At 37.2% G+C, this 24,599-nt stretch overlaps 2 protein-coding genes across 2 annotated transcripts in view; both read right to left on the reverse strand.

Moving 5' to 3' along the window:
• Positions 1–24,351, reverse strand: part of shisa10.1 (shisa family member 10, tandem duplicate 1) — a 32,467-nt gene extending 8,116 nt beyond the window's left edge. Inside the window, exons 1-6 of the mRNA XM_077227078.1 lie at positions 24,261–24,351; positions 24,095–24,109; positions 8,274–8,430; positions 7,154–7,296; positions 6,844–7,053; positions 4,303–4,464 (exon numbers count right to left, since the gene is read on the reverse strand). Of these exons, the coding sequence (XP_077083193.1) occupies positions 4,303–4,464; positions 6,844–7,053; positions 7,154–7,296; positions 8,274–8,430; positions 24,095–24,109; positions 24,261–24,315 (742 nt within the window). The 5' untranslated portion in view covers positions 24,316–24,351. The remainder of the gene's footprint in view (positions 1–4,302; positions 4,465–6,843; positions 7,054–7,153; positions 7,297–8,273; positions 8,431–24,094; positions 24,110–24,260) is intronic.
• On the reverse strand, positions 2,951–22,655 carry LOC143735798 (uncharacterized). Its single transcript, XM_077226054.1, has 4 exons — positions 22,453–22,655; positions 20,617–20,691; positions 11,723–14,777; positions 2,951–3,585 (listed from the first exon to the last, which is right to left on the reverse strand). Exons 1-3 carry the CDS (start codon positions 22,583–22,585, stop codon positions 14,590–14,592), a joined length of 396 nt encoding a protein of 131 aa, XP_077082169.1. The 5' UTR covers positions 22,586–22,655; the 3' UTR covers positions 2,951–3,585; positions 11,723–14,589.
• Positions 24,352–24,599: the final 248 nt, after the last annotated feature.

Here is a 24,599-nt window from a genome sequence, read left to right on the forward strand (position 1 = left end):
CTGGACTTTTTAAGTTTCAGAAGTCCCTTACAACTTCAGATTACAAACGTTTATAGATTTGACCCCTGTAGCTAATAACAGCGACATGGAAAATAATAGCAATATCATCTGTACTAGTTCATTTTGAGGAACCAATTCCAACAAGAACACCTGGAAACCACAGAGTCATATGCAAGCACTGCACTGCTCCAGTCTGTAGCTCCATCAAGGCTACTTCAAATTTCAAAAGGCATCTACAAGTAAGTTAAAAGACAGACAGTCTTCTATTTTGAAAACCATGTCTTGATGGTATTATGATACTGATATTTGATATCATCAGTGTTCGGGTCACTACTACCGTAACGTAATACACGTTATTCACTTAAAAAAAACAATGCATTACCTTACTTGTTATTCTCAATGGATAGTAACTCATCACTCTACTCATTACATTACTGTAGCGCACAGCAAGAGCCTGGCATATTGCTCATAAAGGGCTTAAACACACTTTCAACTCACAACACAACAGTTGTTTCAATTAAAGCCAAATGTGAATATATTATGGCATTACTTCGTAAGGAGTTTGCCCCAACACTGATATCATATGTGTTTAAAAGCATGCAAGCACACTTTTTACTTATTACTTATTGTAAATCAAGAAAACAATTCTTGTCAATTGTGGAATTAATAGAAATATTTGTTCTCTTAAAGAGTGATCTACATTGAGGGACTTTTTTCCTACATGGAAAGTCAATCATCTGCCATGCCAGCTGACACAGCCCCACATGAGGTCCTGTGCACTTGAGTACCCCTTGTCTTACAGAGGATACTGATCCTTTTGGTCTATTGGAGAGAAAACCAAAGCCGTTTTCCTGCCCTAACTCAACTTGCATGAAATTATCTTGCCATACCAGCTTCCTCTGCAACTGTTGAGAGAATCAATACTGTTACAGGAAAAATATTCAGACCAGAACGGTGCAGACTCAATGATAAAACATTTGAGGAGCTGTTGAGAATTAGATGCAACACTTTTGCTCAGTGAGTTTTGCATTTGAATAAATGATAACTGCATTTACAACGACTTTGTGTTATTTGATTACTTCACATTGGAACAAAACTAATTAACATTGAGGGGGTAATTTATTTCAAGAATTGTATCATTATCTATATTTTAGAACAAAATGTATTCAGGGTTGAGGAGTGACTGTTATGTGTAATGAAATTATGTTATTAAATTACAAAATGAATGTATTTGTATTTAGTTTTATTACTGAGGTAAAATGAGTAATTCAATTAGTAACTAATCAAATTAAAAGGAAATTGCTTGGCATTGATAAAGTAACCTAATCCAAATAAAGCAATCCAAACCACATTTATAATGGGTAACTTATAACCGTAAGCAATTACATTTCCAAAGTAACCTTCCAAACACTGAATGTAATTCAACATATTCTTTTTGTTTTGTGACTCTGTGGAATTTCTTTGAATTGTAATGAATTTAATTTCACTTCCTGTCATTCAAATTCAACTTCCTGTGAGGCGGTGTCAATTCAATTTAAATTCATGAATTGAATGGAGGCCAATTCTGAATTTTGCACAAGCATTACATGACAAAAAATGTTGTTAGTAAGTTAATCCATTACACATTTTACCTCATTTATCACGTTAAATTGAATAGGATAATGTTATACCATATTGGTAATATTTATATTTTTTACGTAATATAATCTAATTACAAGTCTACTTATTTTTTTGGAATCTGATTACATAATCAGTTACTACCCAGCACTGATGCCAAACTTTAAAACTTAAGTTACAGAAGAAAAAATGTCACTACTTCTTTTACATCACAGCTTTAATTCGTTGCCTTAATTCTTAAAGTACTCCATTTATTATTCAGCTTTTCTTCTCAAGTCTGATTAATTTGCTGAGTGACTCAGTGAGAATTGCATTGTCTGATGATCATGCCTTCATTGCGAAATAGCGTTGCATCCTGATGGGCATTTCATAATTTTGGACTCTTCAGGGTCAGTTTAATCTCTTTTTTTGGCCCTGCATTTTACATGTAGAATAAACTGCCTATGCTGAATATAAGGCGTATTTGACTGTAAGACACATCCCTCATCAAAAAAATACAGTCTTAATAGTAATTATTAAGATTGATGTGGTTTGGAATTGGTAAAATGTGCTTAAAAAAACAAATAGGGTTATGATCAGAATATAAACTATCCTAACAATGATGCAAGCACTGTAGAAAATATAGGCTAAATTTTAATAGTTAGATAAGTCTATACACTAAACACACTTTGTTTGTGTTAATCGCAGTCCCTGAAGGTGTGCAGATGCATGAATCATTATTTCGCTCCAATTTCTTTTTTCAGTGAACCTATTCACAAATAGCAATGATCAGGCTTGTTTGAAACGCCTCGCAGTGAAAGTAGACAAGAGTAGGCAGCTGCAGTCAGTGGAGGAGTGAAAGTGCAGTCAAGATGGACATTCTCACTTCTCGTAGTGAATCAGCCACCTTTGACACCAAATGCGACTATCGCACAAATCACACTTGCAATTTAAATTCTGATGCTTTTATATAAAAGTAAATATGATCAACAAGACCCACAGATGATTGAAGAAGCCCTGCATGTACTTAGAATATTAAGGACTTCAGCTTGAAAATATTTGTTTGCATAATTAAACAATTGACCCAACTACTTATTTCAAGTGACCTGGATTTAAAACAATTTGTTGAAATAATATAAAAAGTACTTTTTCAAGTTGTCTGTATACACATATAAACGACTTTGTCAACCGTTTCTCTGACAAATTAACACATTTAAAGGTCAAAACAGTCAAATATATCGAAGTTTCAATAGACAGTGGTTCTTTGAAAAAATAATTTCTTAAAATAAACAGGAAAAAATAAACTTTGCAGAAAAAATAAACTTTGTCAGGGTGGGGAAAGAGGAGGAATCAGTTGCAGGAATAACTGATTTATTAAATATCAAAAAGCATACAAAAACAGGAATAATATAGCCTACTCAATATAGTTTAATATATCCAGCATATTTGAATATATTCAGCATCATATTCAAAACAGTAAAAAGAAATCTTGCTACTAATATGTAAAAATAAGGTTAAAAGGATATACACTGAATTTAGTGTAAAATAATTATTTCCTTTTTTTTTTTCACCAGTAGGGGCTCCCATAAACATTCAAGTGTTGTAACTTCACCAAACATGGCATGAAAGTCCAAAATCTTTGCAAAACCATGCAAAAAAAGTATTTTTGTCCAGCAGGTTTGCTGTCCGTTGTCGACTTTGTTGACATTTATGTTCTCCTGTAGACCTTTCTTTAAATTCACTTTTTTTGAAGTGACAGTAAAATATTTATTTTAACAATAAAACTTTTCACATTTCTCACACAGATAGAAATATATAAAATAGCAGTTTAACATTTACAAAATCTATAACATTAAAAAATTTATTAAAATCTATTAAAAAAAAAAAATGTAATCCGAAACAACCTAATCTACTAAAAAAGGAACTGTGAAAGACTGTACAAACATGTGGTTTCCTAATGCTTTAACAGAGGTTCCTTTAATAAAATACCTTTTTCAACTGGTAAAAACAAGTCGTGAGGCTCCTGACAAAATTATAGAAATTCAGCATCACTCATTGTTATTCAAATATGACTGCATTTTAGACCCTCAAACGAAAAACTCAAAATGGAAAACATTGATACTTTCTTAAAATAGAAGCACAGATCCTGCTAGTTGAAATGAAATATTGAAGACATTCATGTTTATGTGAGTGTTGTGCTGTTAATGAAAATGAAACAAAAATACAAAAGCAAAATTGCAAAAATAGACTAAACTTAAAATGACCACTTATTATTTTAGATTTTCGTTTTTTTAGTATATCAAATTGTATCAAAACTACTTACTATAATACTAGAATAATTAACACTGAAAGCTAAAACTAGTGTACAAAGAATTTACACTCGTAAATCGCTAGTAAAAAATTCACAATTAATTACATAGAAATGTCAAATAGAGTTAAACTGGAAATTTTGAAAATAAGAAAGACTGAAATGGTATTTTCTTTTAAAACTTACTTCAATAATCTTTGTTTTATAAAATTTTTACTTTTACAGTGTGTCGCAGAGCGAAACCTAAACTCAATGATTGAAAATAAAACAGAAATAACTCTGACCATAACACATCCTCTAGTCTTGTATAATCTGCATAGAATCCGGGGCATTCTTCTTACTGCCGTGCTCAACCTCCACGATCCAACAGTGACTGATGTGACAGACGCTTGTGGTTTAGTATCCGGTCTTTGGTGGCTGCATGTAGGCAGGGTTATAGGCCGGCTGATCGAATGTCTCTGGGGGCGGATAAGCAAGACCGGGCTGGCCAGGGGGCATCATGGGGTACGTGGCCTGACTTCCGTCATATGGAGCCTGACTGCTGTGATATCCAGGGTTTGCTGGAAATAAAAAAAGACAAATTATTTTCAAGGAAAATATCAGTGCATTGTCTCAATCTGTCTAGTACTAGCCTAGGTAGGGGTTGCATGACTACTGATTTCTCCTAGTCCAAACAATAGTTACTTGAGTGCGTGTGGTAAAAAAAGACAAAATGTGCCAACAAAAATGTCTGTCTTGTATTGTAAAAAGATGGCACACTTCATTTGCACTTATGGTCGTGTGGACTTACAATGGCCGCCACAAGTGCTCAGTCGAGAAGACCGTAGGATGTCCCAGTTGTCATTCTAGGTTTCAGAAGGGTGCTTTGCAAACACCCCCTTTGCTGCTGATATGCACCTTTGATGCACACATTAGCCGAGTCCGCACTGAAGTGAGCTCGAGAAGACAGTCATAGCGGTGTTACGTCACAAAAGTGCAAACTCGTAGGAAGACCGCGAGTGTTAAGGCTGCCATTTGGGACAGGGCCATTATAAACTTAGCTTAAATTTAGCTTCGAGCTTTAATGTCAAACAATAGTACAAACATACATATATTAACGAAATTAAATTTCGCATCCTCATATAACATTTCACAGGTCTACAACAGTAAAAACAATAACTACTCTCATCATTTTGATCTTTACTCAAAAGGTTCAATAGAGTTTATAATAGAATGCCAAAATCTATGCAGTCTAATTGCTGTCATCGTCCTCCTGCCACATACTGGCTGCGTCTGAAATCGCATATTATTTTGAATAAGTACCTATAAAAGAATGTTCTGTATAGTATGAATATGTGTAGTATGAATGTAATCTGGACGTACTACATTTGCCATGGTGTCATTATGCAGTCGTGGCCTAATGGTTAGAGAGTCAGACTCAGGTTACGGGTTCGATTCTCAGTACCAGCAGGAAATGACTGAAGTGCCCTTGAGCAAGGTACCTAACCCCCAATCGCTCCCCGGACGCCTCAGCAAAAATGGCTGCTCTGGGTGTGTGTGTGTGCAGGGTTTGCAGTGTGTGTGTGTTTACTACTGTAAGGTAATGATGTGGACGGAGATCTCAAAAATTAAGTTTATTACAGCATAGCAGCGGCAAAGTACACAAAGCACCTTGGGTTCACCGGCGTCAGACTGAACCCAGAACATCCAAATCTCAAACCTTTTATCCTGTGACAGTTTACCACTCTTAATGTAAATGAAGTTGCTCCTGTTATAACAGCTGTGGTCTGTATGTTAGTGAAGTCGAGACACCCCATTGTCTGAGAAGGTTCTTTGTGTCCCACACCCATTCCCATTCTACAATTGATGATGACCATTTGCTATGGATGTGATCAACCAAAATAGTGAAGAAACAATATAACTTCACTTCCATCATCTCTATGATAATTAAGCCATTTTGGGGATGAGCTTATTCTAAAATATATCTTGGAGTGGAATCTGGGTCGAGGCAGACTACAATTTCTTACACTACTCACTACTCCTACTGTGTGTGTGCGCTAACTTGAATGGGGTTAAATGGAGAGGACATATTCTGAGTATAGGTCTCATACTTCACATGTCACTTTCACTCACTTCATTATCATGTGATCTACCCTGCCATTCACAAATACTCTCCCGTGGCCTCATGGGATAGTAAAGTGTCCATCGTATTCACACTTCAGAATCTCACTGGAAGTAGAAGGTCATCCGGGTACGTTTTTCCTACTCTTGTATGAGTACTGTGAATTCGGTCAAACTTGTTTTGTCACATACTGTTTTCTGCCTACTATGGAAGTAAGAGATTTCGAACACAGTAACTCTCTTTGGTCACATTCATGGCTTGCTGGTTTGGTTTTAGTGAATAAAAACAAGCGTTATGGTTATATATATGGTTAATAGCGTTAAATCATTATGGTTGTTGTACGCTAGATTACTCGATGGCTTCCGACAGCTGCGACTACTGGTGAAAGTATTCGACTACCCAACCAACCATTGAAAGCAATCTCGAGTACAGGGGTGCAAACTCAGCTCTATGCTGCGTGCACTGCACACCATGTCGTGATGACCATAAATAAAGCTCTGTATGCTTTGGAATCTCGCTGTATTTTGATGTCATACACCGATCGGCCTGCACAGCGCCTCTTCAAGTCGAACACACCTTAAAACTGCAGTGGTCAGGTGGTACAGCAGCCACATGCTACAAGTCGTAGCTCTGAGAAAATGACCAGTTTACACGTTGTAATTACAAGTTCTACATGTACGTGAAAGCTTTTTACAGTTCAGAATCATTAAGGTTATTACGACATGGCGTGAATGCACCTTTAGCTTCAACCCTTTAGGCTTAATTTGAAAACTAGTGTTGGATCTAAACTGAAACAAAATAAGTTTTTCTCTCCTGATCTAGTGCTAGGTCTTCTTACCGGCCATGTTATATGAGGGTGGGGGTCCTGGTGCGTATGGCTGTCCCGGATATGGTCCCGTCTGCATAGGCTGAGCGCCGTATCCCGGTTGAGTCGGCACAGGCTGGTATGCTGGATACAGAACTGGCTGTATGACCGGCTGCTGCTGCTGCTGCTGCTGAATGGATTGTGTATTCACGACTGTGGTTATATGCGTTCCTCCTACCACAGCTGTGGGAAAAACAAGACCGAAATAAATATATAATTCTTATTTTATTACCAGCCTAAATAATGTAACATTGTAACCTTCTATTGATACTAAAACACTTACGTCTGGGTTCTCTGCACATATTATACATACAGCAGCAGGGGCAGCAGCAGCAGCAGATGATGATGATCACAACGCATGTGACCACAGTCCCTATTATTCCTGAAACAATGGTGGAGCCATCACTGCTTCGGCTGTAGGACAGACTATGACAAAATATGAAGCAACAAGCATTATAAATCCCTAAAATCTTATTTATATTTAATTATTTTTTGTTTAATAATCATTTTGTTTATTTAAATATTAATTATTTTCCTATGTATCTGCAGTTAGTTTGGAGACTGGCCATTCAAATTCTCTTCTACACTTTCTTCGATTAACTTAGCTCACGATACTTTTGAGAAACAAAGCCCTGGATAGTTGCATTGTGCTTGGATAATTAAAACAATATGAAATTTGCAAAGTGGCACAAATATATATATATATATATTAACTAAAACATTTGTTTATATAACAAACTTTTATATAAACAAATTTTCTTTGGTCCCACCTTTTCTTGCCTTGGACACCCTGGTAATCCCCTCAACAAAAAATGTTTAATGTTGCATCATGCTCCTCCTCTCTTGCCTCATTTGTCTTTCAGTTGACTTTATAAATGTGAACGCAACAGCTTCCGCAACAAAAAACTTTTAATTCTTTGTTCTTTACATATCAAGCAAAGCATTTTCCCACCTTGCACACAAAGTGGCAGCTACAATTGTATCGTCTCAATCTCTGGGGGATGCATCTTGCAAACTGCTGCTTATTAAAAACGACCACATAAGAAACGATGGGCGGAACGACACAGCAAGACAAAACCTCCAAGTAACCCACATCGCAAAAAAATTACAAAAAAAGTACTTTTGATTAGGTTGCAGATTTGAGATTTTCCTCATCAATTAGATAGGCCTACAAACCAAACATTTCAGAAGAAATTAATATGGACTTCACAGTTTTCTGATTTATCACTATACCGGTAGTTAATAGTTACAGATCATGAGGGAGAAATTAAAGCAATAGCTGACCAAAAAAAAAAAGATGTTTTTTTTAAAGACTTCAAATTTTTTCTCCTTTTGTTGACAAAGAATAATTTGGGGTCTGAAATACATTTGAATTAAGACAGAATCGACTTAAAATGTCTTACGTATTGCACAAGTCTTGATCGGTTAACTTCGAATAATCACTGGAGCAGCAGTATCTGTTATTGCAGGTCCCACAGCAGTGCTGCCCATAATGGCATTTTATAAACGACTTGTACTCGTTTCTGCTGGTGGTGTAGCTTCTACAGTCATCCCCAAAACCTTAAAGAACAGGGGAAATGTGACACATTTTATACAAAACAAACAACCGATAAATTCTAAAGTATCAGAATTTATCTATTTATTTTCTGTAAACCACCCAAAAACAAGTTTAAAGAGTTTCTTTCGATTTTTTTAACAGCCCGTCTAACTTACCGACTGTGAATGCCGCAGACACGAGTAGAAGAACCGCGACGGTGGAGGCCATAGCTCTTCTTCTGATGAAACCTGCAGCATTACCCTAAATGAGACTCGTGAATATTAATTAAGTAGGGGGGCGTATAAGGAACCGACTAGACTTCATCAACTGCAACGGTGAAACGAAAGCGAAAGAAGAAGAAAAATCTTGTGAAACTCATCTGAATGTGTAAATCTAAAAATCACAAAGAATTCAAATTAATCTTTTTTTTGTCCACATTTAAGAACAGAAATGTATAATGAATAGGGATTCGAATTAATACGTCTAATTTGCAGCGCCTTATGTCATCCAGTGTCTGATTTGATACAGGGTGCTTCTCAATTCTTATTTGTGCATCATTTGTTTCCTTTCCTTGCTTCCTTTCCTCGCGTCTCAGCTCCACCCCCTGTAGGTTGTGAGGGAAAGATGCAAGGAAAGAAAATGAGGACGGAGGAATCAAATGAAAGCTTTTTTTATACATTGGAATACTTGATCACTCGAGCGTCACTTCACAGCGTCATCAGCAGCGCTCGAAGGATCTGCCCTTTTGTTGTTGAAGTTTGGTTATTTAAGAAATTCTCAATAAATAATAATAATCAAGTTACCCTGTTGAAATATGTGAGATGTGTGGTTTATATAAACTGCAAAGCTAAAGTGTAAATTAAAAATTTGAGACCGATGTGAAGGGGGAGGAGAATATATAACGTGCGTCACGTTTAGTCGATAAAACACTTCCGCATAGGATCCTCGCTTGTGACCATAGAGTCAGGAGGTGCTTCTCAATATCCTTCCTCGTCTCCTCGCTCCTCTGTCCTCCATCCTATGACCCGGAAACCAATCAAGCAAAGCCATCTTGAAGGACATCTCAATTCTCTAATTGCACCGCGAGGACTCGAGGATCGAGGAGTGAGGAGGCTTTCAGAGGAGTTATGAGCGAGGATACACAGGTGTATCCTATGCGGAAGTGTTTTATCGACTAAACGTGACGCACGTAGATATTCTCTCCCCCCCTTCACATCAGTCACAATCTTTTTCATTTATAGTTTACCTTTATTAAGTCTTAAGCTGAGATTTAAAGATGGAAAAAGATTCACTGTCACTGATGCCAGATAGAAGAGAGTTCCAGAGTCTGGGAGCTGAATGACTAAAGGCTCTGAAACCCATGGTGGTCAAACGAGCAGGAGGTACAGTAAGGAGAACAGAAGAAGAAGACCTAAGAGTACGGGTCGGTTTATAAATCTGAAGAAGGTCAGTAAGGTACTGTGGAGCAAGGTTATGAATGACCTTAAAGGTCAAAAACAGAATCTTAAAATCAATTCGATATTTTACCGGGAGCCAATGAAGCTGATGAAGGACCGGAGTAAAATGATTAATATAAGGGGATCTGGTGATGATACGAGCAGCAGCGTTCTGAACCAATTGAAGTTTATGTGTAGATTTAAGAGGAAGACCAACTAGAAGAGAATTACAATAATCAATACGGGATGTAACCAGTGTATGAACGAGAATGGCTCCACTAGTAGGTGAGAGAGACGGTCGAATAGGCTACGGTTAATGCTACGTAAATGAAAATATGCAGATCGAGTGACATTATTAATATGAGTTTGAAAAGAGAGAGTGCTATCGAGAATCGCACCCAAACTCCTGACTTGAGGAGAAGGGAAAACTGTGGAATTATCAATGTTAAGAGAAAAACTATCATATTTATTCAAAATTGACTTATTTCAAATAAACAAAATTTAAGGTTGAAATATAATAAAACTTATTTTTTCTAGTTGTCTGTATATAAAAAACATTGTCAACTGTTTCCCTTACAAATGAACAAATTTAAAGGTCAAAACAGTAAAATATCCAAAAGTTTTAATAGCCAACGTTTTAACATTTAAATAAACGGGGGAAAAGCATGCAGGCCTCTTTTTGTCTAATAAAATGACATATCAATTGCTCAGTGTTTAAAGGTGACAATACTTAAAACAATGAAAAGGGATAAAAATGGAAGTTACATATTTTGGTACTTCACAGAGACTTCTTAGAACAACGACTTCTTCCACTACGAGGGCTACATCACTGCTAACCGCCACTTTTTTTCAGGGTGGGAAAAGAGGAGGAATCAGTTGCAGGAATAACAGATTTATTGAATATCAAAATCAATTCAGATCAAATTTTATTTATAAAACACATTTAAAATCAACCTTGGTTGGCCATAGTGCTGTACATGAAAGAAAAACAGAAAAGGCAAAAATGGATAGAAAAATTTAAATAATATAAAAATGAAGACAAGAAACGCAGTAGAATTACAAAGAATTGAAAGGACAAGAGAAAAGATGAATTTTAAGCATGGATTTAAATTCAGCTAATGTAGAAGCATTCGGGGATAATGGCAGGTTATTCAACAACTTAGGGCCAGCCACTGCAAAAGCTCGATCACCTCTGCATTTTACGCGAGATCGAGGGACACACATCTATGTATCAAAAGGCATACAAAAACAGGAACACAGGGAGGAATAATATATTAAATATATTTCAATACATTCAGTATATCTGCATATATTCAGCATCATATTCAAAACAGTAAAAAAAAAAATTCTCTCTACTAATGTGAAAAAATCAGGTTAAAAACTACAAACACAGAATTAAAAAATAGCTAAATACATGAAAAATACTCTATAACAATTAGATGAATACAAGCACTAGATTGTTTCTCTTTTATTTCACCAGTAAGGGGTCCCATAAACGTTCAAGTGGTGTAACTTCACCAAACATTGCATAAAAAAGAGTCCAAAATCTTCTCCAGCAGTTTTGCTGTCCGTTGTCGACTTTGTTGAGTTTGACAATTTTGATGTTCCCCTGTAGAACTTTCTCAAAATTCCCTTTTTTTAAAAGAGACAATAAGATATTTATTTTAACAATCAAGCTTTCTACATTTCTCACACATATAGAGATGAAATATAAAACAGCAGTTTAACTTTTACAAAATCTATAAGTAAAAAAAAATAGGCTCCTTCAAAAAAAAAAAAGTAATCCGAAACAATATAATCTGAAAAGGAACTGTGAAAGACTGTACAAAAAACATGTGGTTTCCTAATGCTTTAACAGAGTGTTCCTTTAATAAAATACATTTTCAACTGGTCAAAACAAGTCATTAGACTCATGACGAAATTATGGAAATTCAGCATCACTCACTGTTATTATATAAAGCTTTATTGCAGACACAGGTCCATATAACTCATACATACATAAATACATGCATAAAAATTCCATATTAGCCCGGATATACAGGCTATGGCACCAATGTCGTCTTAACCTAGAAGTGTATCTATAACAGCTTTTCAGAGGACTGACTAGGGCTTCAATTATATGGTTCACTGACTTGTCCAGGCGACACACAAAAGTAAACATCAGTTGTCTTAAGAGTGCCTCACAAGTTGGCACTCTAGTAAACACAAACAAATGACTGGCACTATGCCACCTATAGGGACACGAAGCAGCAGCCTCATTGCATCATTGTGCTACCTTGAGCCTCTGCATACTCTTTTTCTTATAGTTAGACCACAATTGAGCAGTATATAGCGGTGGGATGGTTCTAAACAGAGAGCACTTCACAAAGTCAGAGCACATAGAAAACCTTATAAGCATATTAGCTTGAGAATAAAGTTTACAGCACTGACCGTCATATTTCATGCATATCATGAATCATGATATCATATCATTTCATGGATGACATGCATAGGTCTTTGTCATCCGTCCAGTCATTGGATACATGACCTAAATATTTAACTTCCTCACACACAGCAAGAGGGCTATCTGACAAATAAAAGGTCGGGAAAGTTGATTTCATGTCCTCATCACTTCTAACTATCATTATGTGGCTTTTCTTAGTGTTATACTTTATGTCATAATCAAGGCCATACTGAGAGCAAACCTTGCAGCCCAGCACTATATGGACAGAGCAGGACCAGATCGTCTGCATACATAAGATGATTAACAATAGTGTTGCCCACAAGACAGCCAGTTTTTAACCTGTTTAGCTGGTTTGATAATTCATCCATATAAACATTAAATAAAATAGGAGACATAATTCCTCCTTGTCGCACTCCATTATTACTTACATGGAAAGGAGCAGATACAACATTGTCCCATTTAACTAGAAACGTTTTATGGGCATACCAAAACATTAAAATTCTCACTAAAAATGTAGGGGCACCTCTATTTAGCAATTTTACAAACAATCGTTCATGATTAATTCTATCAAATGCCTTTGACGCATCAAAAAAACATAGGAATATTCAGGCTTGTGTATCTGGACACAATCTCTTTAAGAGCATAGATACACAGGTCAGTTCCATGCTTTCTTTTGAACCCAAACTGATTGTCAGTCGTTAGGACATACATTTCTAGCTTTGTTAACAGTATTCTCTCCAGTACTTTCGACAAGATACTGGCTAATGCAATAGGTAGATAACTGTCAATACTGTTGAGCTTACCAGCCTTGTCTTTAAGCACAGGCAGTAACATCACAGACATGATAGCATTTGGCAGGACACCATGGACCAAACAACCATTAAAACACATGGACAGCAAAGGTCCAAAATTTCTGCAGTAATACAGTCCATTCCACAGGCTTTGTTGTTCTCCAACATATCAATGGCACCATGAATATCTGCTGCCCTAACTATCATATCTGCTGAGAAATCAATATGTTCATTGATTCTAACTGGGCTAATTTTAACACAATTAAACAGGTCCCGGTAGTGCTCACGCCAAAGCTCAGGTATTTTTCTGAAATAAAGATTTGCTATTTGACATGTCAGCATTAAAATCACCCTTAACATAAACACAAGATGAGCTATTATCCTCTATGAATGACTGAATAAAAGCTAGCCTGTTCATAAATTCGTCCTCATGCTCATATGATTCATACGGTGTATAAACATTTAAAACAGTACATTTCTTTTCATTAAAGTCAATCTCTAGCCCTATGGCCCAGTAAACATTTAGGCGCACCACATTCACCATTTTGTCATATTTAATGTTCCACAGTATAGCTACACCACCAGCTATCCTACCTCGAACCAGCCTTGTACTGAGGTCGGTAGTGGACTCTCCAGCCCCATGAAATTCACGTGTATAGTGTTCAACTTATCCAGATCTTGTTTCGCCAGCCAGGTTTCTTGCAGCCACATAATGTGACACTCCTCCAGCATTGTATCCACAACTAGACGTTATGATCTATCAGTAGCAGTATGTCCTACTCGCAACGCGCGGGTGTTGTACGAGACTGCATTTTATTCAAATATGACTGCATTTTAGACCCTCAAAGGAAAAAATTTAAAATGGAAATCATTGAGACTTTCTCAAAATAAAATCACAGATCCTGCTAGTTTAAATGTAAAAATCGAAGACATTCATGTTACTGTGAGCATTGTGCTGGTAACGAAAACGAAAATACAAAAGCAAAATTGCGAAAATAAACTAAACTACAACTTAAAAATGACCACGTTTTATTTTAGATTTTACTTTTTTTAGTATATCAAATTGTATCAAAAGATATGCAATATATTATACAGTTCAATATTTGTGTAATACTTGAATAATCAACACAGAAAATTTTGTACAAACAATTTTCACTCGTAAAATCTCTAGTAAAACTTTCACAATTAATTACAAAGAAATGTCAAATTGAGTTTAATTTTGAAAAGTAGAAAGTTTCGAACGGTATTTTCTTTTAAAACTAACTTCAATAATTTTTTTTTTTTTTTAAATCTTTACTTTTACAGTGTGTCGCAGAGCGAAACCTAAACTGAAAGGACTGATTGAAAATAAAACAGAAATAACTCTGACTATAACACGTCCACTAGTCTTGCATAGAATCCGGGGCATTCTTAGTCTTACTGCCGTACTCAACCTCCACGATCCATCAGTGACGGATGTGACAGACGCTTGTGGTTTAGTATCCGGTCTTCGGTGGCTGCATGTGGGCAGGGTTATAAGGACGGCTGATCGAATGTCTCAGCGGGCAGACTAGCACTACCGGGCTGGGCAGGGGGCGGATAAGCACTACTGGGCTCTGCAGAGGGCAGATTTGCACTACCGGGCTGGGCAGGAGGCATCATGGGGTACGTGGCCTGACTTCCGTCATATGGAGCCTGAACACTGAGATATCCAGGGTTTGCTGGAAATGCAAAAAGACACAAATTATTTTCAAGGAAAATATCAGTACATTGTCTCAATCTGTCTATACTAGGTAGGGGTTGCACGACTTCTGATTTCTCCTAGTCAAAACAATAGTTACTTGAGTACCTTTGGTAAAAAAAATAAAATAATAAGTGCCAACAAGTGTTTATTAACTGACAGCCCAACAATTATGTCTGCCTTGTATTTTAAAAAGCTGGCACATTTCATTTGCACTAACAGGCTTGTGGACTAATGGCCGCCACAAGTGTTCAGTCCAGAAGACCGTAGGATGTCCCATTTGTCATTCTAGGTTTCAGAAGGGTGCTTTGCAAACACCCTCTTTACTGCTGATATGCGCCTTTGATGGACACTTTAGCCGAGTCCGCACTGAAGTGAGCTCCAGAAGACAGTCATAGCTAGGGTTGGGTATTGGTTGGGTTTTATCCGATACCAGTACCTACTCTGTATTTTTTAAACGGTTCCGGTGTTTAAACGGTTCTTGTAACGGTACTTAAGAAAACGAAACCGCACACACTTTGTCAAAAAATAATACCTTTTTATTTACTGGGCCAAACTGGACACAATATTAACTTAAATCTTTAAAGAATATAAATACAAGTAACATATGGTAATAATAAATAGACCAATATAAAATAAAAATGTACATATCAAATAAAACAATATTGTATCAAACAATGTAATAATACTGGAGATTAATAGAGATTACTACCAGGGTAATCTAATCTCGACATGGCTCCAGGTTCCCATGTTTTGTCTGCTTGATCCAGTCATGTAAGTTATCTGGTCATTGTAATAGTTACGGCAGCGCTTAGCTTGGCGAGTTTGGTCATTTGTTCCCACTGCGTCTTAGCTACGCAGCGTTGAGTGAACCTATGAAAGAGAACGTCTCTGGTTACTGCTGTAACCTATGTTCTCTGAATAGGGAACGAGACGCTGCATTCCCTGCCAAGCTCCTCGCGCTGCCGACAAGCTTCCTTTTTCGGCAGAGAAATCTGAGGAGCAGATGATGCGCGCGCTAATATAATATGAGGAAAGTACACAAAGCACCTTGGGTTCAGCGGCGTCAGACTGAACCCAGAACATCCAAATCTCAAACCTTTTATCCTGTTACAGTTTACCACTCTTAATGTAAATGAAGTTGCTCCTGTTATAACAGCTGTGGTCTGTATGTTAGTGAAGTCGAGACACCCCATTGTCTGAGAAGGTTCTTTGTGTCCCACACCCATTCCCATTCTACAATTGAAGATGACCATTTGCTCTGGATGTGATCAACCAAAATAGTGAAGAAACAATATAACTTCACTTCCATCATCTCTATGATAATTAAGCCATTTTGGGGATGAGCTTATTCTAAAATATATCTTGGAGTGGAATCTGGATTCTTTCACTCACTTCATTATCATGTGATCTACCCTGCCATTCACAAATCCTCTCCTGTGGCCTCATGGGATAGTAAAGTGTCCATCGTATTCACACTTCAGAATCTCACTGGAAGTAGAAGGTCATCCGGGTACTTTTTTCCTACTCTTTTATGAGTACTGTGAATTCGGTCATACTTCTTTTGTCACATACTGTTTTCTGCCTACTATGGAAGTAAGAGATTTCGGACACAGTAACTCTCTTTGGTCGCATTCATGGCTTGCTGGTTTGCTTTTAGTGAATAAAAACAAGCGCATCATTATGATTGTTGTACGCTAGATTACTCGATGGCTTCCGACAGCTGCGACTACTGGTGAAAGTATTCGACTACCCAACCAACCAGTGAAAGCAATCTCGAGTACAGGGGTGCAAACTCAGCTCTATGCTGCGTGCACTGCACACCATGTCGTGATGACCATAAATAAAGCTCTGTATGCTTTCGAATCTCGCTGTATTTTAATGTCATACACCGATCGGTTTGCACCAGGGGCGTTTCCAGCATTGAAGGACATCCGGGGCTTAGCCCAGACCATTTTATGTAAATACAGGGATCACTCGAAGAGTTTTATTTTTATTAAAGTAACAATTTACTTTCAGTCAAAATACATCTTTAACATTATGCACACACACATACTCTCTCTCTCTCTCTCAACACACACACACACACACACACTTGCCACTTGCTATTGTCTTTCTCTCTCATCACTTGTTTTGAAATATGTGAAATGTTTGTCGTTGATATTGGAGTTGTCATAAATGGAGCAATATTATCAATAGCCTTGGTGTAATACTGCAGTGCTTTATCAATATGTTTATGCGTTGAGCTAATGCAATCCATGACCAATTGGGTGTTTACCACTAAACTTTGGGCTATGGTCTAACATAAATCAAATTCACCGATCACCGTAGATTAGCGTCACGCAAAGGAGGGGTTTGGAAAAATGTATCTTTGAATGATTCATAAGTGAGTCGCTGAGCAAATCAGGTAAAAATAAATGCATATTATAAGACAACAAAAGTGTTTTTTGTCATTGGATGCATGTAAAACTGCAGACCTGCCAACCTGTACACATTTTGCGTAGTGGGTACGCATTTTGACCTCAAAGTACGGTGGTACGATTTGTCACTCTAAACTACGCAAAAACCTGGTGACGCTTCTGTGCAAGCGCAGTCCTCAAATCAAGCAACAGCAAAAGAAGCGGAGTTCGACCAATCATAGCGCTGGGTTCATTCCCCAAATAGCAAGCGGGGATGATTGACAGATGCGTAAGGCCTATCATTTAAAAGTGACTGAAAATCGGCAGCAATAAAGAATACCGTTCGATCCTCTTCCAATCCCGCGGCCCGACGTCTGACGGAGTTCATAAGCGAGGACAGTACAGTAGTCACAGCACTTCTGACTCCTGAAGGTAAACGGGCTGGGGTGGATGTGGAAAGTTGAAATATTGTTTTTAGTTAACTTAATCTGGATTCGATTATCATATGGGAGTGATCCCATGGATTAAAATACTCGTTCATTCATGGTCACTCAGATAAGAGGAAATAATCATTCAGCCATGCAAATTATAAAATGCTTAAGTACGCATTTTAAATCTAAATGAACAATAAATCTAAATAAAATTTAAATCGCTATGGCTTAGTGATTATGAAAGTTTTGTAATTTGTGGATTACTGATAAGCACGAGTCTGGAGAAACAGGCGTTTATTTATTCATTCTCAGTGTTGAGAAACGTAGTCTGCATGTGTTATCCATAGACAGTAAAAGAAATGGACACAGCAACCCCATTGATTTCAACGGAGAAGAATGAAGCCCGATTATTGCACTTCCTACCTGATGGCCGAGCAACTGCGCAGGCTCAAACTGACAGTCTGACAGTTGTAAATCTTCTAGTAGCTGTGGCAAACAAATCTGAATCACCTAATTCCTCAAAAACGTTGTTGAAATATTTTGTCCCGTTGTTTTTATGGACTCTCTATCTATGGGCTTCTCCCTTGACTTTATGCCTCTATGTCTCCCCGATTGCCTCATAGACAGTAAAAGATTGCCTGCGAGCTTCTCCTCCTGTCTATACGGTTCTCTATTGTGCGACATAAAGTCATGTGGTTATGACGCAATCGTTAGCCTGTTTTTAACAAAAACGGCTTTTACGGGGCCATAACGTAAGATACAAAGTAATGGAGCCTTTCATACATTGTTGTGTTTATTTAGAAATAAATAATGGACAAATGAAGTCTTTGGACGCCTCAGATGTAAAGTTATTCGCTGTCAAAGTGACGCCAAAATGAATGGGAGTCAATGGAATGCTAACAGCAGGTGAAGTTCTGTTACAATGGCAGCTCCCGCGAGGCTTCAACTTCCGGCTGATGAATTACCCCCTTGGTGTTATCAGGGTCGGCCCAAGGCATAAGCGAACTAAGCAGCTGCTTGGGGCCCCCCAATCGAGTTTAAATATTATTCTTTTTTTTGATGACTTAGGTAACACAAATGAATGCATGAATGAATAATTCATAAACAATTCTGATTTCATGATCAATATACCTGCCAACAAATGCTGATGTGTCTGCCAGCGTTTAAGTAATGCGCATAATCTAGACACCTCGCGAGTGCATAGACAATTCGTGTGCAACTGCCCATAGTCACGGTATCGGTTTAAGTTGGAGAAAATAGCCGCAGGGGAACTTAACCTTCTAGGTGTAAGGGTAGCAGTTTGAATAAATAATAAACATAGCAGTTTGAACTCTTCTCCACTTTATTATATCACACATCAGATCACTAACTCCAAAAACCCGCGACACTCCAGTACCAAGTGCGCACCACCCATTCCTATCTACGGCAAGCCCCGAGGGGAAAAATAGATTGCATACACACATACAACGAGCGCCAGTACATCATTACCGCCGGTATTATAGTAACAGACTTTGTTGGATTCTGTCATGTACAATCCAACAAAGTCTGTTACAATAATAATAATAAAAAAGATTTTGAGGACAGTTACACTGTATTGAGACAGTTGAGAAATAATAATATTTTTACAGTTTTCAACAATAATTGTCATTGTTGAACCCTTGCTCTTATTATGTTTCTGATTCCTCAGTTTTGTCATTATTTTAGCAAATAATTTATTTTATATGTTTTGAGACAGTTTGAAAGAAGTTTCAAAGAGTTAGTAAAAGAGTAAAGTAAAAGTTAAAACTTTTTTATTTAAGTAGGCATCTATTTTTTAGTAATTATTTTGTGTTAATACATAACCTCACTGTATTCATTTGTAATGTAACATTATTGCGTGACATTTGTGTCAATAATCGTCAAGCTCAGGTGACTCCGCGTAGTTGGATGGGGGTCCCCAAATCAAATTCTGCTTAGGCCCCCCAAAAGGCTCGGTCCGGCTCTGTGTTTTATGTTATTGTGTTAATAATAACTAAAGTACCTAATTATGTTACATAATTATTTTGTATGAATACTAGCGTATTAGTTACTTATGGATTAAAAAGTACCGTTGTATCAGTGCTGCGCGAGCTCTCTCTCACAAACACAGACCGCGCGCACAGAGAGAGAAGATAATTGTAAATTGACGGGCTATATTACATTTTTTTTTAGGTTGTGTTTTTTTCTGTCAAAATGTCAGAAAGCATTTTGTATTATCCATCCGTGTTTTTAAAATTCGTTAAAAGACAGACGTTTTACTGTTAACACAGCCCCATATTTCGGATTCATTTAAACTTATATACTTGATGTTCTTTTTAGAATAAGTGATTCGTTTTGCTATTATTGGACTCCTGTCTATTCATTGTCAATTTTTTTCTATAAACATGTTTGTATTGGCTAACGTTTATTCAGCTAATGCATGTGCAGTTTAAAATGTGCAATGTTCAAATGCAAAGACAGAACGTCACAAATAAAAGTCATTTTTCCTGTGTGATTTAGTATCATATTTGGATATCGGAATAATAAATTAAGTTGCCTATCTTAAATGTACTCATCTATTTGTTGTTGTTTTTTACTGTTTTCTAGGGGTTTCCTAATTTTAGACTAGTTTTCAATAGTAGTGGATACCCCTGCTGATGCTACGCAAAAAATATTTTCAAGGTTCGCAGGTCTGAAACTGTTGTTGGGGACTCCCAAAACAATATTAGGAACATTTTAAATGCCATAATAGGGGCCCTTTAATATAAATTATTTTTATTTTTTTGACATAAATATTCAAAATGATGTATGAGATCCTAAGTTAAAGCAATACATGAATGACTTTAGTCTACGTTCATTGACACACCATGGCATGGAACTGTATATAATTCTCAATGTACATCTGTCAAAAACTTTTCAGATTAGGAGCATTGGGATAAACAATGTTTCACTTTTAACTTTCTCCAAAGTAAAATGAATGATTAATTGTTACCAGTTTCCATGTCTGATCCTGGCACAGCTGCTGCTGTTGGCTCGTCCCCAGTCTGAAGCTCATCTTTGCTACCCTCTAAAAAACCATTTAATCAAATCAAAGTGTATATTTACTACAGACTAATAACACAAAACAAGTCACACATACATGTTATGTGAATGCTTATTGGTTATCCTTAGAGAAAACAACACCTGATAAACAAGGAAAATATTCAGTGCAGTGGTGGGATAAAACTAATGTTTCTGGCTACCCTTATGAAAAAGTTCATTTTAAGAAGAAGTATTATTCGTTTAAATGTATTATAAGTGTAAGAGTAGTAAACTTTAAGTACACAACTAGGTTTCTCATTTGTAATGCATCTGTACTACAAGTGAACTTATAAGTATACTAGTAGTAGTTTACAATTTTAATACAATTAGTATTTTTTTAGTTTATGAAAGTACACACTGAAGTATACTCTCAGTAAACTACTAGTTAAGTATACTTGCAAGTTTTCTTTAAGTGAACACAAACTTATACTTGTTATAGTTCACTATGTATTATTTTTGCACGTGCAGTATACTATTATGTTCAAATGTAGATAATTTTTATTAAAAATACCTTTAACTGTACTTTAATTTTAAAGACATTTCATTAGCTTCATACATTCTTTTTTTATCAACACTTGAATGTTGGTAAGTTTCATAAAGAAAGGCAATATTAGAATTGTAATTTAAATGACGATTCAATAAAATGATGCAGACAAAATTAAAATGCGGCACACTGCTTATGGCTTGCGTGACGCGGGACACAGCTTCACATTCTTCACAGCTTCAAAAAATGCGGGACAGATGGTCCCACTTTGATAATATTAAGCGGGTTTAATGTTTGATGATGATCACGTTATTTTATATTTGAGAGAGTGAGAAATCTTCTATCACTTGTTTCAGCTTCTTCTTCTCCTTTATTTTTATCCGGAGGAGATTCTGTACTAGAAAATGTCAGTAAAGTGCTAACGTATAACATTAGCCTATGGTAATAACTAGCTAGTTAAACAAATAGGCCTACAGTGAAAGCCAGCCAGATGATGATCTATCTTCAGACTTTAAGGATAAAAAAACTGAATTCTTACCCACTGACTTCTTTCCGAAAAATCCCCGAAGTCTCGTTTGCTTAATTTTTCTTAATTTTTTTCTTTCCTGCTCGCTGACTGTCTCAGTTGTTAACTCGCACTCTTGCGGTTGACTGTGCTAGCTCCTCCTCCTGCTGCTGCTGCATATTCAACAGAGAGGACGAAATGGAGTAGCCCATAGGCTACCGACAGCAAAGAAATGTATTCTATAGGCTAGATTATTTTTAAGGTCTATTTTTACAGGCTGTATGCAGTATATGCAAAGCCAAAGCGCAATGAGCAATAAAGCAACTTATGATTTCGGGTGTTTACCACATAGGCTATTGTCCAGTTTCATATTTGCTCAGTGACAGTCATTACATTCGGGGCTTGACTCAAAACATTCGGGGCTGAACCTCAGGCAAAATCGGCTGGCGCCGCCCCTGGTCTGCACAGCGCCACTTCAAGTCGAACACACCTTAAATCTGCAGTGGTCAGGTGGTACAGCGGCCACATGCTACAAGTCGTAGCTCTGAGAAAATTACCAGTTTACACGTTGTAATTACAGGTTCTACATGTACGTGAAGGCTTTTTACAGTTCAGAATCATTACAGTTATTACGACATAGCGTGAACGCACCTTTAGCTTCAACCCTTTAGGCTTAATTTGAAAACTAGTGTTGGATCTAAACTGAAACAAAACCAAAAACAGTTTTTCTCCCCTGATCTAGTGCTAGGTCTTCTTACCGGCCATGTTATATGAGGGTGGGGGTCCTGGTGCGTATGGCTGTCCATGATATGGTCCCGTCTGCATAGACTGAACGCCGTAGCCCGGTTGAGTCGGCACAGGCTGGTATGCTGGATACTGAGCTGGCTGCATGACCGGCTGCTGCTGCTGCTGAATGGATTGTGTATTCAAGACTGTGGTTATATTCGGTCCTGCCACAGCTGTGGGAAAAACAAGACAGAAAGAAACATATAAAATTCTTATTTTACTACCAGCCTTAATAATGTAACATTGTAACATTCTATTGACACTTAAACACTTACGTCTGGGGTCTCTGCACATATAACACATCCGGCAGCAGCGGCAGCAGCAGATGATGATGATCACAACGCATGTGACCACAGTCCCTATTATTCCTGAAACAATGGTGGAGCCATCACTGATTCGGCTGATGGACAGACTATGACAAAATATGAAGCAACAAGCATTATAAATCTCTAAAATTGTATTTATATATAATCCTTTTATTTTTAATGATCATTTTGTTTATTTAAATTTATATCATTAATAACAAACTTTTATATGAACAAATTTTCTTTGGTCCCGCCTTTTCTTGCCTTGGACTGTCTGGTAATCCCTTCAACAAAAATTGTTTAATGTTGCGTCATGCTCCTCCTCTCTTCTTTCATTTGTCTTTCAGTCAGTGTTGCCAGACGTACGATAATTATCGTATTTGTACAATCATTTTGACCTCTTTACGATGTAGATAAATAATGATAAAAATCCCATAATGTACGATAATTTCTGAATTTTGAGACACTTCAAATGACGGTCATTGTAATCATAGGGATTCTGTACTCATTGATCTACAAGTGGATCCTACGTCTACCGTCATGGTTGTGCGGAGAACTGTGAGAGAGCGAGAGACCTTGCGTGTGCCTCTTGAAGCGCAAGCCCTCCCCAAAAGTAGCCTACATACTTTTGAGTGTGTAGCAAAAGAGTAGGAAAACTTTGGGACATAATATCGTCATCTTTAATGGCCAGATCTGTTGCGTGCATCCTGTCACCGTAAACTGCCCTGTCAATCATCTTGTCTCAGTTAAAATCCTCCATTCAATCTAATTTGATTTCCTACCGTTTCAGAGAGCACGTGCATCTGCCAATCGTGTGTCTTTCATGCGGAGACTCTCCTCATGTGTTTGCAATTTGAATATTATGATGCATTTAAAAGGTGTAATGACTTAACGTATCTTAACAAAAGTTCACAATGCTGCTGCAGATGCAATATAATGTCGTCAGGCTAGATACTGATAATTAATCACTCAAACCCCTTTATCTAAACCTCTCTACATAAACGCCAGACTTGCGCGTCCTCCATGTCTGTAGTTTTTTAAAACACTTTTCACTCGTGTTTGTAGTTCTAATTTTAAAGACTTCAAATTTGTTCTCCTTTTGTGGAAAAGGAATTTGGGGTCTAAAAGGCATTTGAATTAAGACAGAATCGATTTAAAATGTCTTACAACTTGCACAAGGTTTGATCGGTTATCTTCGAAGAAGCACTGGAGCAGCAGTATCTGTCATTGCAGGTCCCACAGCAGTGCTGCCCATAATCGCATTTTTTAAAGGACTTGAACTCGTTTCTTCTGGTGGTGTAGCTTCTACAGTCATCCCCAAAACCTTAAAGAACAGGGGAAATGACACATTTTATACAAAACAAACAACCGATAACTTCTAAAGTATCAGAATGTATCTATTTATTGTCTGTAAACCGCCCAAAAACAAGTTTAAAGTGTTTCTTTAGAATTTTGTAACACCCCGTCTAACTTACCGACTGTGAATAAACCCGCAGACACGAGCAGAAGAAACGCGACGGTGGAGGCCATAGCTCTTCTTCTGATGAAACCTGCAGTATTACCCTAACTGAGACTCGTGTATAGTAAGTAGGTGAAAAAGGAACCGAAAGCGAAAGAAGAAGAAAAAACGTATTATCTGAATGTGTAAATCTAAAAATCACAAAGATTTTAAATGAATCTTTTTTGTTGTTGTTCACATTTAAGAACAGAAATGTTACATGAATTAGGGTTCGAATTAATACGTCTGATGTGGCCTTATGTCATCCAGTGTCTGATTTAGGAGTGGGAAGTTCGGATCATTTTACTGACTCGGA

This window comes from Siphateles boraxobius, unplaced genomic scaffold (assembly GCF_051911475.1).
Source record: "Siphateles boraxobius isolate OS27281-9 unplaced genomic scaffold, OSU_SipBor_1 13, whole genome shotgun sequence".
Taxonomy (NCBI): domain Eukaryota; kingdom Metazoa; phylum Chordata; class Actinopteri; order Cypriniformes; family Leuciscidae; genus Siphateles; species Siphateles boraxobius.